This window comes from Myxocyprinus asiaticus, chromosome 8 (genome assembly GCF_019703515.2).
Source record: "Myxocyprinus asiaticus isolate MX2 ecotype Aquarium Trade chromosome 8, UBuf_Myxa_2, whole genome shotgun sequence".
Lineage (NCBI taxonomy): Eukaryota > Metazoa > Chordata > Actinopteri > Cypriniformes > Catostomidae > Myxocyprinus > Myxocyprinus asiaticus.
Window position 1 is genome coordinate 36,346,873 of NC_059351.1, and position 26,825 is coordinate 36,373,697.

At 39.6% G+C, this 26,825-nt stretch overlaps 1 protein-coding gene across 3 annotated transcripts in view; it reads left to right on the forward strand.

The window, feature by feature from the left end:
• Positions 1-26,825, forward strand: part of LOC127445467 (polypeptide N-acetylgalactosaminyltransferase-like 6) — a 433,776-nt gene that overhangs the window by 313,456 nt on the left and 93,495 nt on the right. For all 3 annotated transcript variants that reach the window (XM_051705573.1, XM_051705572.1, XM_051705574.1), the window contains exon 6: positions 25,046-25,231. In XM_051705573.1, the coding sequence (XP_051561533.1) occupies positions 25,046-25,231 (186 nt within the window). The remainder of the gene's footprint in view (positions 1-25,045; positions 25,232-26,825) is intronic.

Genomic DNA, 26,825 nt, shown 5'->3' on the forward strand with positions numbered 1-26,825 from the left:
TCGTTATCTTACCAAAACCTGTTTGAAAAAGTCATAATTTCAGCATATCTATTTGATGACACAAATGGCTAAAAATTACACACCTTGAGTTTGTTTAGATATTTTAGTGGAAAGCATAAGGACAAAGATACACATAAAGAATAAGAGTTTAGGCAGTGAGAGAGTTCAGAACTCAGTTTCACACCCCATCCGAAGGATAACTTTTCACAGCTCTCAGACTAGGAAAACCAAAGCTTTGATTGAGTGAGTGAGTGAGTGAGTGAATGAATGACAAAGAGAGAGTGAGAGAGAGAGAGAGAGAGAGAGAGAGAGAGAGAGAGAGAATGCCCCTGCTGGCCCCATTAACACCATTTCCCTCAGCAAGCAGGGGGTCTCCTGTCCAAGAACAGGCCAGGCTCAAACCTGTCACGCTTCAGTGGATTGCCAACACTTGTTTATTTGGCGTAATGAGCAATCTCCAGATCAGGGTGTACGACAAAGGAATTAGGTTTGAATTATTATTATTTTTATTTATTTTTTCAGATTAAATTACCTTTTGTCTTTCATTTCTTTTGTTCATTCATTAAACCAGATACGTTCCAGCTAATGCATTATAGATATGCATTAGCTGAGTACAGTAAATGTTTATCCGAATTAAAATCTCACATCAAGCTTTGTTCTATATTGATGAGCTTTAATGTGTGCCACAGCATTTCAAAACAAACTTGTTAGTGCCGATAATGCTTTCATTAAGCGTTCCCTCACAAGAAAATGACAGCTATTGCAGAATATTTTATGCATGCAATGCTTGCTTGTTTCTCACCAGAAGACGTCACTGAAAGGATTGTTGGCAGGAGCTGTCGTTGATCGCCTCCCCAGACTTTTCTCCACACCTACAACCACCACCCAAACATAAGCCCACTTCTCTTCTGCTCTATATCTCAGATATTCCATCTAGAGCAGGAGTGGGCAATGTTTTTGGCACATGGACAACATTAGGCTATAAATAGTACATAAGGGGCCACATAGTATTCTTTAATTCCTTTTGAGATGTTTTGCTTTAATTGGTTCTTGTTTCTTTGAAGCCGAGAAAGAGTTGTGTGTTCATTCTTACACATGATGCACAATTTTCTCAAGTGCATCTGTGATTATGGTACCTCTCAGCAATTGCCTTAAGTGTTGCTCTACAAAGGTAGATCATTTTCCAAACCAGGCATCAGATTCCCTGGTGAGTTTATTTTTCAAATTAACATATATTTAGACTGATAAATTAGGGAAGATAAACCAGTAAAACGTGAGGCTTAGCCTCTCGGAAATTGAAACATAACAGAAAGGAATAGTTGATATTTTCAGATTATTATGTTTTCCCATAAAAATTTTATTTTATTTTCACAAATACAGACTTTAATGTGGCATATTTATACAGGAATCAAAATGTGTCACACACTCAGAAACTGATTATTGATTCTTGTGCACAGATGACCGAAAATTGTCATGGCAATGGTGAAGTTTACGGTGGCGATTCGTAACAAGTGTCATTAATTTAGTAGGGATCTTTTTTGGATTTTTTAAAGTTCGTCACTGAGGTGGTTTTCTAGCAGATGTAAGTAGCACTAAACAACACCAGCTACCTTGTGAGTGAACATAGTGTCTGTATTAAACTTTTGCTTTTTTATTTATTTTTTTTTTTTTTAGCAGAATATTGCACTGGAGATCAATAAGCTCAAATATACAATTACTTGTTCAGCTACGCCTTTTGAAGTGGAGAGAGAGCGCATGCTCATGGTTTTCAGATTCAGCATGCAAACTGAGTATAACATACAACAAGCCATAGTTTGTTTGCTGTTTGTCCATGCTGTTACTGAGAATGCAGAAGAAAGAATATCATTGTCTGGTTTTCTTGAAAATATGCATTGTACACAATACTAATGGGAAGAGTGTCACAAATTCTATATTTATGTGTTTCTCACTCTTCGTGTATCTGCCACAGAGAATGGAGTGCCTTATTTAGCTAGTAATCAGCATGTGTGGTGCTTCATTGTTGCTCAACATGCTTTCCGATCCACACCAAGATGAATGATCGTGTCTCTTTTAATGGAGCTGCACTGTGCAACCAGTATATCTTTCAAACAAAACCTGCCTTGCGTGGAGCCTGTCTCTCCATTAATGAGAGAAAGAGCAAGGCCGCATTTCCCCCTCAGCAATATACAAACCAATGCTGTTATGTGGGCTCTGTGAGAGGACTGGAGGGAGGCTAATGGAGGGGCCTCACCTTGCCACTCACCGCCTCTGTCTATCCTCACCAACAATAGCCTGGCCAATTACCCACATGCCCTTTGATTAGGCAGTTGCCGCAGTGAGTGGTTGGAAGAGGTGCCAGTCTTCACAATAGAGAAGTCACGCCTCCCTTTATCTGTAGTTATTCCTGCTGCTCTTGTACACAAGCAGATGAAGTTGCTCAATCAATAGGACCCAAGGCCAGGGCTTTGTTCTTCTTCTATAGCAAATGTTGTACAGAACGCAGGATTGATTATCATACACCCTACACAGCAAACTTTAGCAGTTGAATAATGAATACTGTCCTTGCACATCAGTACAGGCCTCAGCTTTAACTGGCATCACACTCATTAGACTGAGAAGGAAATCCATATAATGCCTCCAATTTATTTCTGCTTCTTCAGAGTGTTGTATGGCTTATTTTCTTAGTTCTCTAATATTTTAACCATTTTATGAAGGTGTCCAGTCAGTGTGCCCAAGTGTGCATTATATAAATGTTGGGCTTTACTGGTTGTTTAGATCAGTGTTACTATCAGAAATAATTAATAATTATTTCTGTAGTTATTAATCAATATTTAAATTAATTAATTGGATCTAACTCATTAAAACCTCGTATAGGACTCCACTAAATGTAGTGTGCTACGTTTAGGAGCAAGTTTGGTTATTAGCAATAATTAATAATTATCAAAGATAACCAAAACACTTCTCTTTGTAATATAAACAAAGTTTATTTATGCAGTAATATCAATTAATAATTAATACAATGCAGTCAATAAACTTCCGACTTACAACTACAAACTAAACAGTGATATGATTAGATATGGAAATAAAATAATCCTATAACACATAAGGTGTGTGTGTGTGTGTGCGTGTGTCAGTGTGGTTAGTGAGAGAGAGATTGAGAGAGAGAGAGAGAGAGAGAGATTATTAAGTGACAGCCCGAAAGCTGATTTCGCGATAGCTGGAGATAAAGCAGCCGTGTTCATCACTCAGAGATGCGGTTTTACAAGCGGGGCTCGTAAAAGTCCTGCGTTATTTTACTCTAATGGATGAACTCAGTTGCTGTCTCACCCGCGATGGCGAAAATGCACAACAATCCAATTTGGTTGGACCACAATACAGCAAAACAAATTTGTGATAATTAATACCCTGAGTATTAATAATGAGCGGACATGGCGGTCCGTAAACTATACAAGCAAAAACCTTGAAACACAAGAATAACACGCTATAATATTCTATCTCTGCCCAGACGCAAACCTCTTACTTGAATCGCATGAGGACACAGGTAGAATGTGTTTTCCTCCGTCCTTTAACTCTGACCCGGTTCCTTGAGGCTCGTGTGATGACGGGAGGCCGTTTCCTCGCGCTGTCGGCGGGCGGTACAGCTGTTGATTCTCGGCGTGCTGGCGGAGAACTCAGAAATGTCGACTTGATTGAAGATGGAAGAGAAATCTTTAATCTCTTCACTTCTGTAGGCCAACGGATGAAGATGTGAATTGCTCGGCGGTCTCCTTCAGATCCGTTAGAGTGTTTGGTTGAACCCAAAGTAATCTCAACTCGTCCAGTGAGATGGAGATTGTATGGCTACAGTTTCAAGTCGGATATTACTTCCTTAAGCCACGAGGTTGCACCGGAGAGCAGCAAAAAGCTACGTCCGTATTCGGTGAACTAAGTCACTGGAAGCAACTCTGGAAGCATTTCAGAATTATTTGAAGTCCTGATGATGTCATGTTTGAGGGACGTTCTGTGGTGTGCCTCATCCAATAGGAGTTGAGAGCTCGATCCTTTAGAGGGCAAGGCTTCATGGATCTGTAGTCTGTTTTGGACTCCCTTTGTTTGATTTTGGCGCGATTTTTATCAGTAAAATTTACGACTTAGAAGGTGGGGGCTTGAGTTATGTTTTTATGACTGTTAGGCCTGCCTTTGTCTTCTATCTGAACACATGAGGCCCAACATAAAGTTGCCCTGGGAATCAGGGACTAAAAAGGGTTCAAGGAACGAAAATGAACGGAAATCCTTTTCAATTGTTCTGGAGTTTAAATGTTATTTTTAAATATTGATATCAGGTTAATTTTGTTCTGATAATTTTTTTCATGAAACCAAAGACGAAAGTAATCAGTATTTTTTTGGAATTATACCACCTCCTGCTGCCTGAAAAAAATCGGTCTCCTCTCCTTTTAGTTGAACAGAAGCATGCACTTTGATTTTGAAGTAAAGTGCTAGTTTAAAAACCAATGTTAAAAATTTATATTTGGGGGATATATTTAATATTAAGAATACATTTATTGAAAAGAAGTTACTTTATATATGCTACTGTATACCATGCTTGTTATGATTTCCATGCTTTTGTCATGCTTTTTTTTTTTTGTTTGTTTTTTGCTTATTTGGGTGAGCCAAGTGCCTTATTTTGAGCTAGTTTTTTCAAAAACAGGTGCCTTGTTTCTCTTGTGAGATCTGGAAACACTGCAAATGGTATTTCACCCACCCTTTAGCACAGAGTACTGTTATTTTAAAAAAGAACATTATTAACCAGACTTTTATTTTGTTCTAACCGGTACCAAATTGGAATGGAGGCAGCGGAACTTCTGAACTGGAACGAAAAAACACTGTTTCTGCTCAGAACGAACCGAAGTGAAAAATATTTTGTTTTTAGTCCCTGCTTAAAATGCATAAATGTCATTTCATTAGATAAACAAATAACCAAACCATGTTGCATTTATTTAAAAGACAGATAGCTAAAAGGGTTAGTTCCCCTAAAAATTATGCCGTCTCAGGTGTTCTTTCCTCAGCGGAAAACACACCAAGATATTTTGAAGGTTGTATGATGTGTTTTTATTCATACAATGCAAGTCAATGTGGGTCCAAAACTTTCAAGCTCTAAAAAAGAACATAAAGGCAGCAGAAAAGTAATCCTTACAACTGGAAGTTGAGTGGTTTAATTCATGTCTTCTGAAGCAATACGATCGCTTTGGGTGAGAAACTGACCAAAATTCAGTGCTTGTTCACTACATCTGCTATCTCCTTGGCGCGTTCATGAGAGAAGCTCATTCACACAATGCCTCGCGCTTGACGCACGCGTAGAGCGCTGTACATAAACCAAACACAGTGTTGCAAGGTATGTGTAGAGCCGAGGAGGGCGGGGCCGGGATGGAATGAGACACACCCGGTCCCCAATCAGCCTGATGGGGCGCGCGAGGGATAAAGGCGGCCGGGGACGACAGTTCGAGAGAGAGAGAATTACAGACAGCTGTACTGTGTGTTTATAGTTATGTGTTTTGTTTAAATTGTTTATTAAATTATTATTTATATTATTAAGCTGGTTCTCGCCTCCTCCTTTCCACTGAACCCCCTTACAGTATGCTGTTTTCTTATCCAGTTTGGCTATTTTAAAAATGCAGACGTAAGTTAAAACGATAGAGTTTTTTGGGGATACATTTAGAATGTACCACAGTCAGCAAAAGGTTGATAGTAAACACTAGAAAATGCAACATTTTATTGATGTATAATGATACCGGGATTGAGTGCCTGGCAACCGTTTGCAGTGTCAAAGAATTACTATCTTGAAGCCTGCACTGTGTTCCAATAGGGCTGGATGTCAAAATATATAGTGAATAAGAATTAAAAGTTTGATCTGTTATTCACCCAAAGTGATCGTATTGCTTAAGAAGACACAGATTAAACCACTCAAATAATATGTATTTAAAGCTTATTGGAGCTGGAAGGATTTGGACCTCTTTGACTTTGCATTGTATTTACAAAAACTGCTGAGATATTCTTCAAAATATCATCATTTGAGTTCAGAAGAAAGTCATATGAGTTTGAGACGGCATTAGTGTGAGCAAATGATGAGAGAAGTTTCATTTTTGGGTGAACAATCCCTTTAAGCAAATTTTTCAAGTGAAGCATTTTACCAAAAGATGTTTGTTATGTTTTAAAATAATAAACATTCTGCTAAACATATACTGTGCAAAATTAAGATTAAAAAGTATTTGGACACTTTCTAGTTGTCAAACTTACTGGAACATAGTAAATGCAATTTACTCTGTGTACACCTGTGTGAAACTGAGATGAACTGACTTTATACATCCACTAAAAATAACACTGAGACCAATTGGTTAAATGTCATGGCAAAAATGGCTTAGAAAAGTAAAGTTAATTCTGAGAAAAGGTCAAGCGGCATTTCCAGATTCCCCATTGTATTGTCATGTACAGATGCAACTTTGATATTTTTATCTAATGCTGAGACTTTCTGAAATTTGAAGTATCTAAAAGTGTCCAAAGACTTTTGCCCACTATATATCTTGATGTTAAATTTTGAGAATGTAAAGAGTTATTAAAAGACCGTATAATAAAAAATGATTGCGATTGGTAAGAGATAACAACATCCTACTGCCTATACTGAAATAGTATATATACTGTATACATATACTGAGTATGCCGCCCAATCTACCCACAGTCCTCTAATCCTGTGTTGAATCCTCTAGACTGTAGAATAATATATGTAGAATAAGCTTTTCACCTCATGCTGAGTTCTGTTCCCCAATGTTTCTGATTCTGTTTCAGCAGGCACAGGAATACAATACTAAAACTTATATTTATGGCTCTCCTCCTCCTTTTGAAATGTTTAATGTTGCTTGAAAGACCTTTCCTTTAGTGACATTTAATATGCTTGCCACTGAGTATGGATTTGCTTGTCATTGTACTCTCAAAGAAGTCGTATTTTTGTTCTTTAGAATAGACAGAAAATTGGAAATTATATACCCTGCGACCAAAAGTTTGGAATAATGTACAGATTTTGCTGTTTCGGAAGGAAATTGGTACTTTAATTCACCAAAGTGGCATTCAACTGATCACAAAGTATAGTCAGGACATTACTGATGTAAAAAATAGCACCATCACTATTTGAAAAAAAAAGTCATTTTTTTTATCAAATCTAGACAGGCCCCATTTCCAGCAGCCATCACTCCAACACCTTATCCTTGAGTAATCATGCAAAATTGCTAATTTGCTACTAGAAAATCACTTGCCATTATATCAAACACAGCTGAAAGCTATTTGGTTCGTTAAATGAAGCTTAACATTGTGTTTGTGTTTGTTTTTGAGTTGCCACAGAATGCACTGCATGTCTTAAGGTCAATATTAGGTCAAAAATGGTAAAAAAGAAACAGCTTTCTCTAGAAACTCATCAGTCAGTCATTGTTTTGAGGAATGAAGGCTAAACAATGCTTGAAATTGCCAAAAAACTGAAGATTTCATACAAAGGTGTACACTAAAGTCTTTAAAGACAAAGGACAACTGGCTCTAAAAAGGACAGAAAGAGATGTGGAAGGCCATATGCACAACTAACCAAGAGGATAAGTACATCAGAGTCTCTAGTTTGAGAAATAGATGCCTCACATGTCCTCAGCTGACAGCTTCATTGAATTCTACCTGCTCAACACCACGTACAACAGTAAAGAGAAGACTCAGGGGTACAGGCATTATGGGAAGAATTGCAAAGAAAAAGCCACATTTGAAAAAAAGGTTAGAGTGGGCAAAGAAACAAAGACATTGGACAACAGTTAATTGGAAAAGAGTATTATGGATCTTAATCCCATTGAGCTTTTTTGGGATCAGATAGACTGTAAGGTGCATGAGAAGGTGCCACATCTATGGCAAGTGCTACAGGAAGCGTGGGGTGAAATGTCACCTGAGTATCTGGACAAACTGACAGCTAGAATGCCAAGGATATGCAAATCTGTCACTGCTGCACGTGAAGGATTTTTTGATGAGAACACTTTGAAGTACTTTAAGAAGTTCTGGAATTTTTTTTAAAAAAAAGTCAAATTGTAATAGTAATTTTTCATGTTATTAATGTCCTGACTATACATTGTGATCAGTTGAATGCCACTTTACTGAATAAAAGTACCAATTTCTTTCCATAAGAGCAAAATCTGTACATTATTCAAAATTTTTGGCCACCAGTGTATATATTTAGTTGAAGTCTGAAGTTTACGTTCACTTAGGTTGAAGTCATTAAAACTAATTTTTTAACCACTCCACAGATTTCATATTTGCATACTATAGTTTTGGCAAGTCATTTAGGACACTACTCATGCATGACACGAGTACATTTTCCAACAATTGTTTAAAGACAGATTGTTTCACTTTTAATTGACTATATCACAATTCCAGTGGGTCAGATGTTTACATACACTAAGTTAACTGTAACTTTAAGCAGCTTGAAAGATTCCAGAAAATGATGTCAAGCCTTTAGGCAATTAGCCAATTATCTTCTTATAGGCTAATTGGTTAATTGGAGTCAATTGGAGATGTACCTGTGGATGTATTTTAAGGCCTACCTTCAAACTCAGTGCCTCTTTGCTTGACATCATGGGAAAATCAAAAGAAATCAGCCAAGACCTCAGAAAAAAATTGTGGACCTCCACAAATCTGGTTCATCCTTGGGAGCAATTGCCAAATGCCTGAAGGTACCACGTTCATCTGTAAAAACAATAGTACGCAAGAATAAACACCATGGGACCACACAGCCATCATACCGCTCAGAAAGGAGATGCATTCTGTCTCCTAGAGATGAAAGTAGTTTGGTGCGAAAAGTGCAAATCAATACCAGAACAACAGCAAAGGACCTTGTGAAGATGCTGGAGGAAACAGGTAGACAAGTATCTAAATCCACAGTAAAACGAGTCCTATATTGACATAACCTGAAAAGCTGCTCAGCAAGGAAGATGCCACTGCTCCAAAACCACCATGAAAAAGCCATACTACAGTTTGCAAGTGCACATGGGGACAAAGATCTTACTTTTTGGAGAAATTTCCTCTGGTCTGATTAAACAAAAATAGAACTTTTTGGCCATAATGACCATTGTTATGTTAGAAGGAAAAAGGGTGAGGCTTGCAAGCCGAAGAACACCATCCCAACCATGAAGCATGGAGGTGGCAGCATCATGTTGTGGGGGTGCTTTGCTGCAGTAGGGACTGGTGCACTTCACAAAATAGATGGCATCATGAGGAAGGAAAATTATGTGGATATATTGAAGCAACATCTCAAGACATCAGCCATGAAGTTAAAGCTTGGTCGCAAATGGGTCTTCCAAATGGACAATGACCCCAAGCATACCTCCAAAGTTGTGGTAAAATGGCTTAAGGACAACAAAGTCAAGGTATTGGAGTGGCCATCACAAAGCGCTGACCTCAATCTGACCTCAAAAAAAAATTGTGGGCAGAACTGAAAAAGCATGTGCAAGCAAGAAGGCCTACAAACCTGACTCAGTTACACCAGTTCTGTCAGGAGGAATGGGCCACAATTCCAGCAACTTACTGTGAGAAGCTTGTTGAAGGCTACCCAAAACATTTGACCCAAGTTAAACAATTTAAAGGCAATGCTACCAAAAACTAGTGTAAAAAAAGTGTATTTAAACTCCTAACCCACTGGGAATGTGATGAAAGAAATAAAAACTGAAAGAAATAATTCTCTATTCTATTATTCTGATATTTCACATTCTTAAAATAAAGTAGTGATTCTATCTGCCCTAAGACAGGGAATGTTTTCTACGATTAATTGTCAGGAATTGTGAAAAACTGAGTTTAAATGTATTTGGCTAAGGTGTATATAAATGTCTGACTTCAACTGTATGTATACTGTGTGTGTGTGTGTGTGTGTGTGTGTGTGTGTGTGTGTGTGTGTGTGTGTGTGTGTGTATACAGTTGTGCTCAAAAGTTTGCATATCCTTGGAGAATTGGTAATGTATGTACCATTTTTAAAGAAAACATGAGTGAGCAGGCAAAACACATTTCTTTTATTTCTTATGGGATTCATATTCAACTGTAGATTATAACAGAATGGCACAATCATAAAACAAAACATGGCAACAATGAAAAAAATGAAATGACCCCTGTTCAAAAGTCTGCATACCCTTAGTTCTTAATACTGTGTATTGCCCCCTTTAGCATCAATGACAGCGTGCAGTCTTTTGTAATAGATGTATATGAGGCCCCAAATTGTTACAGGTGGTATAGCTGCCCATTCGTCTTGGCAAAATACCTCCAGGTCATGCAAAGTCTTTGGTTGTCTTGCATGAACCGCATGTTTGAGATCTCCCCGTAGTGGCTTGATGATATTAAAGTCAGGAGACTGTGCCACTCCAGAACCTTCACCTTTTTCTGCTGTAACCACTGGAGGGTCAACTTGGCCTTGTGCTTAGAGTTATTGTTGTGCTGGAAAGTCCAAGAGCGTCCCATGCGCAGCTTTCATGCAGAAGAATGCAAATTGTCTGCCAGCATTTTCTGATAACATGCTGCATTCATCTTACCATCAATTTTCACAACATTCCCCGTGCCTTTAGAGTGCACACACCCCCAAAACATCAGTGAGCCAGCACCATGCTTCACAGTGGGGATGGTATTCTTTTCACTATAGGCCTTGTTGACCCCTCTCCAAACATAGCACTTACGGTTGTGACCATAAAGCTCTATTTTGGTCTCGTAACTCCAAATTACAGTGTGCCAGAAGCTGTGAGGCGTGTCAAGATGTTGTCGGGCATATTGTAACCAGGCTTTTTTGTGGCATTGGCGCAGTAAAGGCTTCTTTCTGACAACTTCGACCATGCAGCTCATTTTTGTTCAAGTATCGTCGTATTGTGCTCCTTGAAACAACCACACCGTCTTTTTCCAGAGCAGCCTGTATTTCTCCTGAGGTTACCTGTGGGTTTTTCTTTGTATCCCGAACAATTCTTCTGGCAGTTGTGGCTGAAATCTTTCTTGGTCTACCTGACCTTGGCTTGGTATCAAGAGATCCCCGAATATTCCACTTCTTAATAAGTGATTGAACAATACTGACTGGCATTTTCAAGGCCATCTTTATAAAGTTCCATTACCTTGTTATGCAGGTCTTTTGACAGTTCTTTTCTGCCCCCCATGGCTCAGTATCTAACCTGCTCAGTGCATCCACGTGAGAGCTTTTGATCAGGGCCATTTGGGTGATTTCTGTTATCATTATGATTTAAAAAGGAGCCAAACAACTATGTGATGATAAATGGCTTCATATGATCATTATCCTTAAATAAAAGACTTAAATTTTTGCCTGATCAGTCATATTTTCAAAATCAGTGCCAAAATTTCACAATTTCTGCCAGGGTGTGCAAAATTTTGAGCACAACTGTATATATATATATATATATATATATATATATATATATATATATATATATATACACACACACACAGTGGTGTGAAAAAGTGTTTGCCCCCTTCCTGATTTCTTATTTTTTTGCATGTTTGTCACACTTAAATGTTTCAGATCATCAAACAAGTTTAAATATTAGTCAAAGATAACACAAGTAAACACAAAATGCAGTTTTTAAATGAAGGTTGTTATTATTAAGGGAAAACAAAATCCAAACCTACATGGCTCATATGCATCAACCCAAGCGGTGTGGCCGCTGCTGAGGATGCCATATGCCCCAGGAGCCTCTTAAAACGTTTCAGTGGAACCGCTGTCCTCCGTCTGAACACCTTCAGACAGTTCAGCACCGACTGCGCGCGCTCATTCGTGAGGCGTGCTGTCATCGAGACTGAGTCCAACTCCAAACCAAGAAAAGAGATGCTCTGAACCGGGGAGAGCTTGCACTTTTCCCAGTTGACCCGAAGTTCCAGTCGGCTGAGGTGCTGGAGCACGAGGTCCCTGTGAGTGAGCTAGGATTAGCCAGTCATCAAGATAGTTGAGGATGCGGATGCCCACTTCCCTTAGCGGGGCAAGGGCTGCCTCTGCGACCTTCGTGAAGATGCGAGGGGACAAGGACAGGCCGAAGGGGAGGACATTGTACTGGTACACCTGGCCTTTGAAGGCAAACCACAGGAAGGGTCTGTGTTGAGGTAAGACCAAGACGTGGAAGTATGTGTCCTTCAGGTCTACCACTGCGAATTAATCTTGATACCGGATGCTCGTTAGAATGCGTTTTTGCATCAGCATCTTGGACTGGAGTCTGTGCAGTACATGCAGGTCCAGGATTGGTCACAACCCACCGCCTTTCTTCGGTACGATGAAGTAAGAGCAGTAGAGCCCTTTCTTCATCTCGGCTGGAGGGACAGGCTCTACCGTACCCTTGCGCAGAAGAGTAGCGATCTCCGCACGCAAGGTAGCAGCATTTTCGCCCTTCACCGAGGTGAAGCGGACGCCGCTTAACCTGGGCGGGTGCCTGGCGAACTGAATCGCATAGCCGAGTCAGACGGTCCAGGTCAGCCATCGCGACGGGTTGGAAAGCGTGAGCCACATGCCCAAACTCCAGGTGAGGGGGACCAAGGGAATGATCACGTCGGACAAGTCCTCAACGGCGTCGCCAAACAGGCCAACCTGCGAAATGGGGGTGTCAAGGAACCGTGCCTTGTCCACCTCTCCCATCTCGACCAAGTTGAGCCAAAGGTGGCATTTCTGGACCACCAGGGTGGACATCGCCTGCCCAAGAGACCACACCATGACCTTCGACACCCAGAGAGCGAGGTCGGTCGCCGGTTCCTGCATCAATCCCGGGTCAGAACTACCCTCGTGCAGTTCTTTTAGCACCTTGGCTTGGTGTACTTGCAGGAGAGCCATGGAGTGCAGGGCGGAGGCGGCTTGTCCAGTGGCACCGCAGGTCACAGTCGTCAGGGGCGACATAAACCTACAGGCCCTGGACAGGAGCTTCGGGCGCCCGTGCCAGGTGGCAGCGCTCTGCGGACACAAGTGCACTGCGAGTGCCTCATCCACCTGGGGATCAACAAATACCCCCTGGCCACTCCACCATCAAGTGAGACTGAAAGACTGGGACCGGGCAGTAAAAGGTGCCTCCCACGATCTTGTCAGCTCCTCATGCACTTCTGGAAAGAAAGGGACCGGGGCGGGGTGTGGCCATGGGCGGCGCCCTGAGCCTAGGAACCAATTTCTTATGAAAGCAAGCTGCAACTACAACGTTGCCCTGGTCATGTTCTTGCAATGAGGACATGACTCATCCACGAACGATGTCTCCACGTGGGCTGTGCTCAGACATATAAGACAGCGATCGTGGCCTTCAGAAGCGGAGAGATAACGACCACAACCAGGAATAACACACAAACGGAAAGGCATCTTTAAAAAGACGTTCCGTGTGTGCCGCTCTTTTTGTGAATGAAAATATACTCTTTTAGAATATACTCTCTTATTTTCACTCTGCCGAAGCACCCAGGGGCGTTCTCTGCACTCCACGGGTGCAGAGTGGGAGAAATCACTGAAATGCACCTTAAATCCAGCAGTTTTGAGGTGTGTCTTTGGAGGGAATTGAATTCAGTGCACTGAATACAACCGTTTGGCTCCGAAGAGAGTGGTTGCATACCAGCCCCTTTTATACCCGTATGTCCGGGGGTGTGGCATGCAAATTCCACTCACCAATTCTCAATGGCTCCCAAGAGTGACCCCTAGTGTCACTACATCGACACAACGTCAAGTGAGTGACAGATAGGGAACCTTGTTTTCTTGCTTCATTTTTTTTCCTGGAATGTTACAAATCTTATCTTATTTACTTCGTGTTCAATAGCAATTAAAATTTTCATTGAGGATAGACTCACAATGATTTTTCTATGTTAACAGCACCTCAAAGTTAATTTAAAGACATTTGTGCTTGAGTTAGCACTTAAAAGTTACGTTTGTTTTGGAATTGTTTTTTTATTTGTTCATTTAATTATTATATGTTCGGAGCCCTGTAATTGTTGCTTTGATGACCACACTGAACGAAGCATGCATCTCCCAACATTTGAGATGGGCTTAGTGCTTCAACAAAATCATTTGCCACATTGTCAAGCAATGTTAGTCATTCCCTTGTTCTGCATTCAGGATCCCTTTGGGTTTTCTGTACAGGCCTCATTTTCTCCTCCTCTTTATGATGGCAATGTAATAAATTGTGATTGAGTCTGAACATTGATCTCACTGCAGAGACAGATTTATGAACAGTTCAAGGGCGTGCGTATCTCCCCCCTGAGGAAAACGGTGGTTGAGTAAATTGGAGCCAACAGGCAGGGCAATAAGGGGGGGCGGGTGGGTTTCTTTTATTCACACACTGGTCAATGGCAGGCTTCAAAAACACACAGTGTATTATGAATAAAGGCAGTGGCAAAACATTGCTTAAGGTGCCTGCACTTAACGGATGTTTTTTTCTCTGTGCCTGTTCACTGGGGGCCAAAGCCGAACACTGACTACAACGACATTAGCCTTACTCGAACTGAATGGCACACATGCAGAGTGAAAGCATCTTATTCACCCACTTTTCAGTCCATTAAGGCAAGCCTGCACTAGTTAAATCATAGCTAGTGAGGTAGAAATACTTGTTGAATGATGCACCATGCCAAGATCTATGACTCAGTGGTGCATCATGTTGATGATTGGAAAACAGGGCACTTAATTGGAATAGCCACTCGGCCACACACAGAGAAAATTTTTGTCAAAGTATAAATTGCTTCTAAAGCAAAGAACAACCTGCTTCAATCCAGAGAAAAGCAGTTGTTAATTTCATTAAATGTTGTAAAGCAGAGTTTTTCAACATTTTCTGGTGCAGGGACCCCCTACCAAATTGGGGCGGAACGGTCAAATGGTCTGTCTGGGTTCCCCCACCTCAAAAATTCCAATTTAACCCCTACCCGAACATAGATGAAATTACAGATTTTTTCTTTTAATTAAGGTATATATATATATATATATATATATATATATATATATATATATATATATTGTTTTGTTATTTTTGTTTGTTTGTCCTGTGTTTAGTAATCTTTTTTCAGTCAGTTTTACCAGAGACGAACTGCTGAACATTCGACAGCATACACCAGTCAATCTTTTCCCGGATTTTGAATATTCGGACGTTTTGTTTGACATTCTAGTTGGAGGCGTGGCTGTGTTGTTTAAACACGCTATGAGACGCAGGCGAGGGAGACGAGCAGGCGCGCTGGTCAGGCTCCGTCGGCGCGGCTTTCGATCAATGCTGCCGAGCATTCATCTAGCAAATCTCCGCACTCCCTAACAAAACGGATGAACTACATCTCCTCACCTGCACAAACAAGGACTTTTCAAACTCTGCTGCCTTGTGCTTCACAGAAACCTGGCTGAGTTCCGGACAGCGTGTTACATCTGCCAGGCTTTCAGCTGTTCAGAGCGGATCGCATCGCGGAGTTAATGGGGAAAACGAGAGGCGGTGGAACATGATTTACATCAATGAAAGTTGGTGTACAGATGTAACAACGTTAAAGAGGATGTGCTGTCCTAATTTAGAAGCGCTCTTTATTAACCATAAGCCTTTCTACTCACCGCGGGAGATTTTTCGTTTATTCTGGTGAGTGTGTATATCGCGCCAAATGCGTGTTTGAACACAGCGCTGCAACGGCTGGCTGATCAAATCACAAACACAGAACAACAATATTCGGCTCAGTTATTATTATTCTTGGGGACTTTAACAAAGCAAACCTCACACGTGAACTGCCCAAATACAAACAGCACATCACATGCCCAACCAGAGACAGAAATATACTGGATCATTGCTACACAACAATAAAGGATGCATATCGCTCTGTTCCTATAGCAGCTTTGGGACTATCTGATCACTGTCTGGTTCATCTTCTTCCAAACTACAGACAGAAATTAAAATCCGCTAAGCCTGTATTAAGGACTGTTAAGAGATGGACCAACGAAGCAGAGCTGGAACTACAAGCCTGCTTTGACTGCACTGATTGGAGTGTTTTTGAGGCTGCAGACACCAATCTGGACGAGCTCACAGATACTGTTACATCATATATCAGTTTTTGTGAGGATACTGTATGTGCATTCCTACTAGGACTTATTTAACATTTAACAACGACAAACCATGGTTTAGAGCAGAACTCAGGCAGCTTCGTCAGGCCAAAGAGGATGCTTATAGAGTTGGGGATAAAGTCTTGTACAATCAGGCCAGGAACACACTGAATAAGGGAATCAGAGTGGCTAAAAAAGATACTCTGAGAAGCTGAAAAACAAGTTTTCAGCTAAAGACCCTGCATCAGTGTGGAGTGGCATGAAACAACTTACGAATTACAGGATTCCTACCCCCAACCCTGTAGGGAACCAACAACTGGCCAACAACCAGGGACATATGCAAGAATCCTTTTTGTGGACTTCAGTTTGGCTTTCAACACCATCATCCCAGCTATACTCCAGAATAAATTACACCAACTCTCTGTTCCCTTGTCTATCTGTCAGTGGATTACCAGCTTTCTGATGGACAGGCAACAGCTTGTGAGACAAGGGAAACTCACTTCCAGCACCTGTACAATCAGCACTGTGCCCCACAGGGATGTGTGCTCTCCCCACTACACTTCTCCCTCAACTCCAATGACTGCATTGCCAAGGACCCCTCTGTCAAGCTCCTGAAGTTTGCAGATGACACCACTGTCATCGGCCTCATCCGAGATAACGATGAGTCTGCATACAGAAGGGAGGTTGAACAGCTGGCTGTCTGGTGCAGTCAAAACAACCTTGAGCTGAACACGTTCAAAACGGTGGAGATGACTGTGGACTTTAGGAGGAACACCCCAACACTGAACCACCCCCCCCCCCTCACCATTCTAAACAGCACTGTGGCAGTACTGGAGTCATTCAGGTTCCTGGGCACTACCATCTCACAGGACCTGAAGTGGGAGACACACATTGACTCCACTGTGAAAAAGGCCCAGCAGAGGTTGTACTTCCTTCGCCAGTTGAGGAAATACAACCTGCCATAGGTGCTGCTGATACAGTTCTACTCAGCAGTCATTGAGTCTGTCCTCTGCACTTCAATAACTGTCTGGTTTGGTTCAGCTACGAAATCAGATATCAGAAGACTACAAAGGACAATTCGGACTGCTGAGAAGATTATTCGTTATTATATCTCCACTTTTGGAAATTTTGACTTTTTACCATAGATGGAATGTGCCGAATGACCTCTTCCTACTGTATGAATTGTGCATCGAAATGACCAATGAAAAGTTGTTTAATCAGGCTATCGGTTTAACAAGTATCTCCATTGGCCTCGAGAAGTGTCCATCAAAACCGCATATGTCTCGCCCTTATGTTTTGAAGAGCGTCAACTAATTTGCCTCAGCTGTCCGGCTGAAGAGTAGTGAAGAAATTGCCTACATCGCGCTGGCTCTGTGATTTCACCGACAACCAAAGCCGTTCATGCATGCACAACGTCAGGTGGCTTTAAAAAGTAGACTATACCAGCCATATACGGTTGCCAGATTTCCATCTTTGCGAAACCATGAGTGAAAGCTAATTCTGATGCGTCTCGGAACTGAACTGTCCACACAACAACCGGGTTAGAAACCCTAGTCATAAAACTGATTTCGATCTAAAATAGTAAGTTAAAGTTCTGATCATATTCAATTAAAATATCGAACAGTTCACTAACAGTTGTGTAATGATAGAATTCTATTTATGGTCCTTAAGGTGACTAATGATGTTATTTTCGATTAATTTTGTAAGATTTCTTATGATAAAAAAGAGTTTCTCCATTTCTTGAAAAATAATTTTTTTGGAGATAATGTGCTTTTCATCAGACAGCGATGATATACTATAAAATTGTGAATGTAAAGAATATCTAAAGGCGTCAGTACACACAGTAGACACAGCCAGTAAAAACAAACAACCAAACAACTACTTTTCATTAAAGCACAAAGGTTCAAAAACCTGTGTGGATTTTCAAGTAAATTAGGAACATAAACATGACAACTGTAAGCAAGGCATAAACATCTGGATGCAAAGGGCTTTGTATGCCTTTGTTTGTGAATGTCTGTTATTTGATATTAAAGACATTAAAGACATTGCAAAAATGCTGTAGAGAAGCAGGATTTTCAAACAGGGGTCCATGAAGGTACTGCGAGGGGAGGGGGGCTGTAAAACAAATTAGGAATGCATTTCTAAGAGTGGTTAGTTCAACATAGTCTCATGAAAATTTGTAATAACTAGTACAAGATGGCGGAATTGTATTGTATGACTTGGCGAAAAGGTAAGACTTTTATTCCCATAGAGACAAACCGATAAATAAAAATAATTTCAAATCGATATAATAAAGGCAGCAAATTTTAACTAGCTTCCTATCCAACACTTTAATTTAAGAAAGAAAACCTCTGTTTTTGCTCATTCCATATTTATTTGTGAATACAAATGACTGATGTATGTCAATAACCTGTAATATGCTTCCTCATCTGTTTCCAAACCCCTTTGTTTTCTTAGTTATGGTTATTTTCCTATTAAAATCATGGTTTTGGTTTAGGGTTTGGGTTAGACTTTATGGTTAGGTTTACATTTTGGTTAGGTTCAAACTAAGTTTGACATAAGAGTTTTACATTATATATATATATATATATATATATATAATACCTTAATTAAAAGAAAAAATCTGTAATTTCATCTATGTTCGGGTAGGGGTTAAATTGGAATTTTTGAGGTGGGGGAACCCAGACAGACCATTTGACCATTCCACCCCAATTTGGTAGGGGGTCCCTGCATCAGAAAATGTTGAAAAACTCTGCTTTACAACATTTAATGAAATTAACAACTGCTTTTCTCTGGATTGAAGCAGGTTGTTCTTTGCTTTAGAAGCAATTTATACTTTGACAAAAATTTTCTCTGTGTGTGGCCGAGTGGCTATTCCAATTAAGTGCCCTGTTCGCCAATCATCAACATGATGCACCACTGAGTCATAGATCTTGGCATGGTGCATCATTCAACAAGTATTTCTACCTCACTAGCTATGATTTAACTAGTGCAGGCTTGCCTTAATGGACTGAAAAGTGGGTGAATAAGATGCTTTCTCTCTGCTATATATATATATATATATATATATATATATATATATATATATATATATATACATAATAGGGGATATTCTTTTTTCTGCCTACTTCCAACCACACCAATAAAACAATACAGTTCAAAGCAAGCCCATCTACTAAAGTAGCAACAATTAAACCTTGTAACTCACTGGTGTGAATCTTTTGCTCATTAAGTTTAAACTGCAGAGACAATGGTAATTTTAGCCCCACTGAAGCTCTCATATCAAAGAAACAAGCTCTAATGAAGTACTGTTAGGAGGGTCTTGCTTTAACTAATGTTGAATTTAATCTGATGTGAAGGAGACAGTGCAGAAAGGCATGCGTCTGTCTGAAAACCATCAAAACCTTGAATGGGGCAGCAAAAAAACTCTTTCTGTCTTGAAAATGAAATTTTCTATGCAGGTTGGGAAGGTATTGGCCCAGAGAAGTCTGTCTGTGAACCATCAAAGCAGGGAATGTGCCTGCCCTTCATCATGGCTTGTCAGCCATATACCAGTGGGATATGAAACTTTGCCTTTTCCTCATAACTGTTTATTTGTCACTTCCTTCCCCACCGCTCGGCCTGCCACGCATCAGCACCAATGATTTATGACCTCGTTTAATCAAGCACTCGTAGGACATGGAACGAGACAGAAAGAAATCCCACCCGACACTTTCAGTTCTGTGAGCCAGTTACATGAACAACACTAGCACGGAAAAGTTTTGTGATTCTCCCCACCTCAGCTCAGTGGGATCAGAGAGCAGTGGCAACTCATATTGAGGCTGTCACTTTTATTGGGGCCATTTATTTGAAGGCCAAACACCCTGGAAGTTTAGAAGAAAGGAGAAAGTGAATGAGAGAGGGAGAGAGACAGAAAAAAAGTGCTGAATGCAAGTTTGCGCTGGCAGGTGACTTTGCTGGAGTTTAGTAGATAGTGAGGATGTGATTGTGGAGTCCCTGAAGTGAGTTTGGCCCCTGGCCTGAGAGAACTGAACAAGAGGAACAAACACACACACAACCATGCTGTTTGACATCCACCAGAGGAACGACCCACATACTGTCTCCCCATCGGCTAATATACTCTTTTATTTTTCATCACAGATGTCCTGCTCTGTTTGGGTTGTTTATAATTGCATTGGGGGCCTGCAGAGAGCTCTCAGTACACATACAACAAACTCTCTGAGGGCTCTGAAGTGCTACTGTTATTAAGTTGCCAATCTTTCTGGTACTATATTAAAAATACATTTGTCGATACTGCATTTTGGACTGGCCACAATGGCCATTCTGTGAACTTTATGTATTGTTAAGAGTGATAGTTCACCCCAAAATGAAAATTTTGTCATAAATCACATTCAGTTTCTGAACGTTCTGAATGCACTATTCATTTTTTTCAAAGGTAAATGTATAATATTTTCAGGATTAAGCACAGCACAGCTATTGTGGATGTCATTCAGCTGATAGATGCCACCATTTTATCCACTATGAAATAGATGTATGTTTACACTTTATGTATGAATGCACAAATACAAATGAGATGTAGCAGCTACTGATTTTTATGTATAATGCGTACGGACATTGCAATTTATTGCCCTGGCCACATCTGCAGCCCTCATGCCTCCATGCAGCATGCCTAAGGCACGTTCATGCAGATGAGCAGGGACCCTGGGCATCTTTCTTTTGGTGTTTTTCAGAGTCAGTAGAAATGTCTCTTTAATGTCCTAAGTTTTTATAGCTGTGACCTTAATTGCCTACCGTCTGTAAGCTGTTAGTTTCTTAACGACCGTTCCACAGGTGCATGTTCATTAATTGTTTATGGTTCATTAAACGGAAAACATTGTTTAAACACTTTACAATAAAGATCTGTAAAGTTATTTGGATTTTTACAAAATTATCTTTAAAATACAGTGTCCTGAAGAAGGGCCATTTCTTTTTTTGCTGAGTTCATCTGAGTTTCACAACGTTCATCTGTAGAAACAAGAATACGCAAGTATAAACAGCATAGGACCACGCAACCATCATACCACTCAGGAAGGAGACGCATTCTGTCTCCTAGAGATGAACGTAGTTTGGTGCAAAAAGTGCAAATCAATACCAGAACAACAGCAAAGGATCTTGTGAAGATGCTGGAGGAAACAGGTAGACACGTATCTATATCCACAGTAAAACGAGTCCTATATCAACATCACCTGAAAGGCTGCTCAGCAAGGAAGAAGCCACTGCTCCATAACTGCCATAAAAAAGCCAGATCACAGTTTGCAAGTGCACATGGGGACAAAGATCTTACTTTTTGGAGAAATTTCCTATGGTCTGTTAAAACAAAAAGGGAAGTTTTTGGCCATAATGACCATCGTTATGCTTGGAGGAAAAAGGGTGAGGCTTGCAAGCCGAAGAACACCATCCCAACCATGAAGCATGGGGGTGGCAGCATCATGATGTGGGGGTGCTTTGCTGCAGTAGGGACTGGTGCACTTCATAAAATAGATGGCATCATGAGGAAGGAAAATTATGTGGATATATTGAAGCAACATCTCAAGACATCAGCCATGAAGTTAAAGCTTGGTCACAAATGGATCTTCCAAATGGACAATGACCCCAAGCATACCTCCAAAGTTGTGGCAAAATGGCTTAAGGACAACAAAGTTGGAGTGGCCATCACCAAGCCCTGACCTCAATCTGATAGAAAATTTGTGGGCAGAACTGAAAAAGCGTGTGCGAGCAAGGAGGCCTACAAACCTGACTCAGTTACACCAGTTCTGTCAGGAGGAATGGGGCAAAACTCTAGCAATTTATTGTGAGAAGCTTGTGGAAGGCTACCGAAAACGTTTGACCCAAGTTAAACAATTTAAAGGCAATGCTACCAAATACTAACAAATTGTATGTAAACTTCTGACCCACTGGGAATGTGATGAAAGAAATAAAAACTGAAATAAATCATTCTCTCTACTATTATTCTGATATTTTACATTCTTAAAATAAAGTAGAGATCCTAACTGACCTAAGACAGAGAATGTTTTCTACGATTAAATGTCAGGAATTGTGAAAAACTGAGTTTAAATGTATCTGGCTAAGGTGTATGTAAACTTCTGACTTCAACTGTATATATATATATATATATATATATATATATATATATATATATATATATACACACAGGGTTGGGAGGGTTACTTTTGAAATGTATTCCACTACAGATTACAGAATGCATGCTGTAAAATGTAATTTGTAATGTATTCCGTTAGATTATTCAAGGTCAGTAAAGTATCCTTTGGATTACTTCTTCAGCACTGGTAGATTTTTTCACTTGTTTTGACTATAAAAACTCTGCCAGTACAGTAAGACAAAATACATGTTAAACATACATTCTCTGAAAAACCTAAATATCTTATGCAGTGTTGTTTCTAAAACAAGATCAATCTAATTGATCTTGTTTTAAGGATTTTTAGATATTTTTACAGGAAAACCATACAAAAATTGTTATCAAGATATGATTTTTGCCTTAATATCAAAGGTCTTACTAGAAAAAAATAAATTATGATTCAACATGAATTTTCTTGATAAAAAAAAAATGATTGTGCCTGGTAACATGTGCATGTAAAATGGCTATTTACACAAGGTTTATTTCTATTTCTTCTGCTCCAAACTTACTTCAGACGTACTTCTCTGTCTGCTCGTATGAATGTAACACATCATAAGAATTTGTTTCACCATATATATATATATATATATATATATATATATACAATAGATAGATAGATAGAAAAAATATGTATTATTCCATCTTGAAGTCAAACATAGCACGCAAACCCCACTATCAAAGCTGTCTTTTCATGAACATCACTTTAATATTGTCTGCTCTTCAGCTTTCATATGCAATGAAGAAATGTACTGGTCCTCTCAGTTCAAACCTTCCTTCAAAATCATGGCTCCATCTAATGGATTTATGTTATTGGTGGTAATCCAAAGCATATATACTTGGTACCTACGAAGCATCTAATCACATGCTGTCACTTGCATACTCTCACACACAGACACAGCAGCTGGGAAGCAGTGATTGAGTTTATGCAGTTATTAATGCTTTCTATTTGAATAATGCACAAATGGTCGACAAGCTGCGGCAAACTCCTGCTGCTCCTGAATTTGAACAAACAGTAATGTGTGGAAAGATAAGGCTTCTCTGCATTTTTTTGCTTTTGAAATGACTGCCTTTGCTGTTTCTTTGCGCTGGCACTGAAAGGGGTCAAATGCATTTTCCACTACCTGACTAACACTGAGAAAATCAACTTTTTCAATCTGTTTCTCTTCTCGTTTGTGTTTACCTCACATATTAGCGTAGTTTAAGATGTTTGTGCACTGGAAAAAAGAAAAGAAAAAAAACAGCACATTAAAGGTTTAATCCCTTGAGCGCAACAATGTTGACCATAAAATGTACAATTTGAATGTAAATTTAGGATATTTGGCAGAGTGACTATTAAACAGTTGATAGTTTAAAGGTACACTCAGTATTTATTTTATTTTTTTAATGTTGTGCTTGATGTCATCTTGGACTTTTTCAGACACCTAGCAGCGTGGATGCAGCATTGTGCAAAAGCAATAGGTCCCATTTTTAATATCATTGTAGAAATGCAATGTATGCAGTCAGCCATGATTCATTTATTTCACTAGCAAAAGTATCCAATGATAGGGGGGCTACCAAGATAAAATAAGTAGTATCGAATTCCCTGTCAAGGGAAGTCAGTCCACTCGGTGACCACCTTTGCAATGCTCCCATAAATGTACAGCTCCTATCTACTTTAATGGGGAAAGAATGAAATCTCCAAAATGGTTGGTCAGGATTACAATCAAAGAACATATTTATAAGCAGTAAAATCTGACAATGGTATCATAAAATGTGCTTTAGCTCAGATCACGAAAAAAAAAAAAAATCTATTTTTCACTCTGGTTCAGCTAACGCGCATGCGCATTCTCAAGTTGACTAACAGGTAGGGATGGGAAGATATGGTTATCTCACGATTCGGTTCGATATACGATATGAGGTGCATGATTCAATATTATCTCGATTCGATATAATAACACTTAAATGACCAAGTATGGCAGAAAATTGTGTTTATTTTATTTTTTAAATGCTTGCGCAAAATGTACATTATAATTTCATATCAAATTAAAGGTCTTTTAATACAAAATTGAAATGCTCAAAGTGTAAATAATTGAGTTCCTTATATACAGTATCATCCCATCCCTACTAACAGGCGATGTACTGTATATATGAAAAAAAGATGAATAGCTCTTCTACCTGAAAGGTGGGACTTCCTTCTACATAGGTTGACATTTGGGTGGTCCAATTTCTCCAATTAATTTTAATTGCAGAGGTCTGTCTCTGCTAAACAGTGCCGTTTCTGAACATTTTGGCACCCTAGGTGAGATCGCTATTGTTGATGGGGGGGTCGACTTGCATGGCGCTCCGCAGTATTGCCGACTTGCGCAGCGATCTCATTATTGCCACTCCCGAAAGCTTGTGGTGAACCGCCTGGTTCTCCTATGCCTAGAAACAGACCTGCTGCTAAACCGTTTATGGTAGTATCAATGTGATCTCAACATGTCAGACCCCATGGGGTAGCCATAACGCTACTGAATTCTTCATCTCATGTGAGTGAGTTTACATGAATCGGAACATATTTTTCAGGGGTAAAACTTATTTTAAGGAGGAAAAGATTCCTGAGTGCACCTATTATGTTGTTACATTGTTGTTACAATGTTATTGTTTTGACAGTGTATGTTATTAATGTTTAAATGAGATATGCAGCAGGTATGCAGTATAATACAGTATAATGTTAAAGTTGGTTCATTCTGTGAAGCTTAATATTCTAGAAACAGATGACATTCAACAAGTATTTCAACTGTTAACAGCAGTATTGTAGTCTTTCAAGTAATTTGTCTCTTTTTTTATTCTCACTTCCTCTCCAACAGATCACCTGAAGGCGAATCTTGAGGAGTACATGTCCAAGTTTCCTAAGGTGCGTATCATGCGCACTAAGAAGCGAGAAGGACTTATCCGCACGCGGCTACTAGGAGCAATGATGGCTAAAGGAGAGGTTCTTACCTTCCTGGACTCGCACTGTGAAGCCAACATCAACTGGCTGCCACCCCTACTCGGTAAGTCCAGATAAAAACGGCTTTCCCTGTTGGCCACACGTACCCATAGATTTCACTATTTTTATGCCTATGACTGTAAGAAAACACAAGCCACTGAAAATCCCAGAGAATGTTCTCTTGCGCTTATCTTTCTCTTTTGAATCTAGCCATTTCAAAATTCAATTGTTTTTCCCATTCAAAGCCCTTCCCTCTACAGTTGGCTGATTAAAAAACAAAAATGTTTCTTGTCTATGGTTTGTTTCATTTTATCACAGAATGCTTTTCTTCTTCTCAGAATCATTGAGGATAGAATCTATAGTGCACCTCCACTGTGCCACATAAGCATTCCAAATGTGGACTGATTTTGATGTACATAACGCTGTTATAACCTGTTTTAGAATGCCTACTTCAGCAAAGGTTCTGCACAGATCACACTTATTGATTTAATAACAACACAGTTTTTAGTTTTTGGGTCTGATCCGTCTGTTTTTCTGTGGGTTGAACATCAGGTGGTCGTCCCAGATACGTGGGCACAGCACGGCGAGTTCTAATTGGTTACAGTGTGCCGTGTATGGTCTTTGAGAGGCGTGCTGGGATGCGGCCTGGCATGTATGATTAGAGTGGAGCTGGTGCACAAGCATACAGCAGGTACTGTGTCACAGGCTGTTTGAAACAGTGCTCTGATCAGTAATGTGAAGGACAGGGTTGTCTCTCTCTGTATCTCTCGTTCTCCCAACACTATAAAAGTTTCTAGATGGATACCATCAAATTACAGTAAATAACCACACCACAAAATTACATGCAATAAACTGTAAAAATACAGAGCAGATTTTACAGTCATAATTAATTAAATTACAGTATATTATTGTTGATAAATGTTCATTAACAGTGAAAAAACAGATATATTATGTCAAAATACATTAAAAACCACTACCTTTCAGATTAATCTCTGTAAATGTAGGGCTTTTATTTGTTACTTTATGAAACTGCCCAGTCTATCTACAGTAATTTCCTATTAATATTTTTTTCATGTACAATAACTAAGAAATAATGTATAAAAGCACATTAAACCAAAGACAAATGTCTGAACATTTACAGTATTAATCTGTCATTTTACAGAACTATTATATTTTAAAAAGTTCATTGGACAGTGGAAAAACAAGCATAGTACATCAAAAATAGCTAAATTTATGGCCAATCTAGTATTTGTTTTATGAAAGCTCTGTCTATCTACAGTTATTTCCTGTAAGATTTTTGTTTCTCCAAGTAAAAAAACTACAACACAATGTATAAGCACAGAATATGTACTTTTAATTTATGGCATTAAACAGTCATTTTAGTGAATTGCAAACAAATATTTATTCATTTTTTCTTATAATTTTTTTTTTTCTCCCAATTTGGAATGGCCAATTCCCAATGTGCTTTTAAGTCCTCGTGGTCGCGTAGTGACGAATCTCAGTTGCCTCCACGTCTGAGACCGTCAACCCGTGCATCTTATCACCTGGCTTGTTGAGCGCGTTGCCACGGAGACATAGCGCATGTGGAGAAACAAGCTTAGTATGTCAGAACACATGAAATATAGCTACATTAAAAAGCAATCTCTGTAAATGTAAGG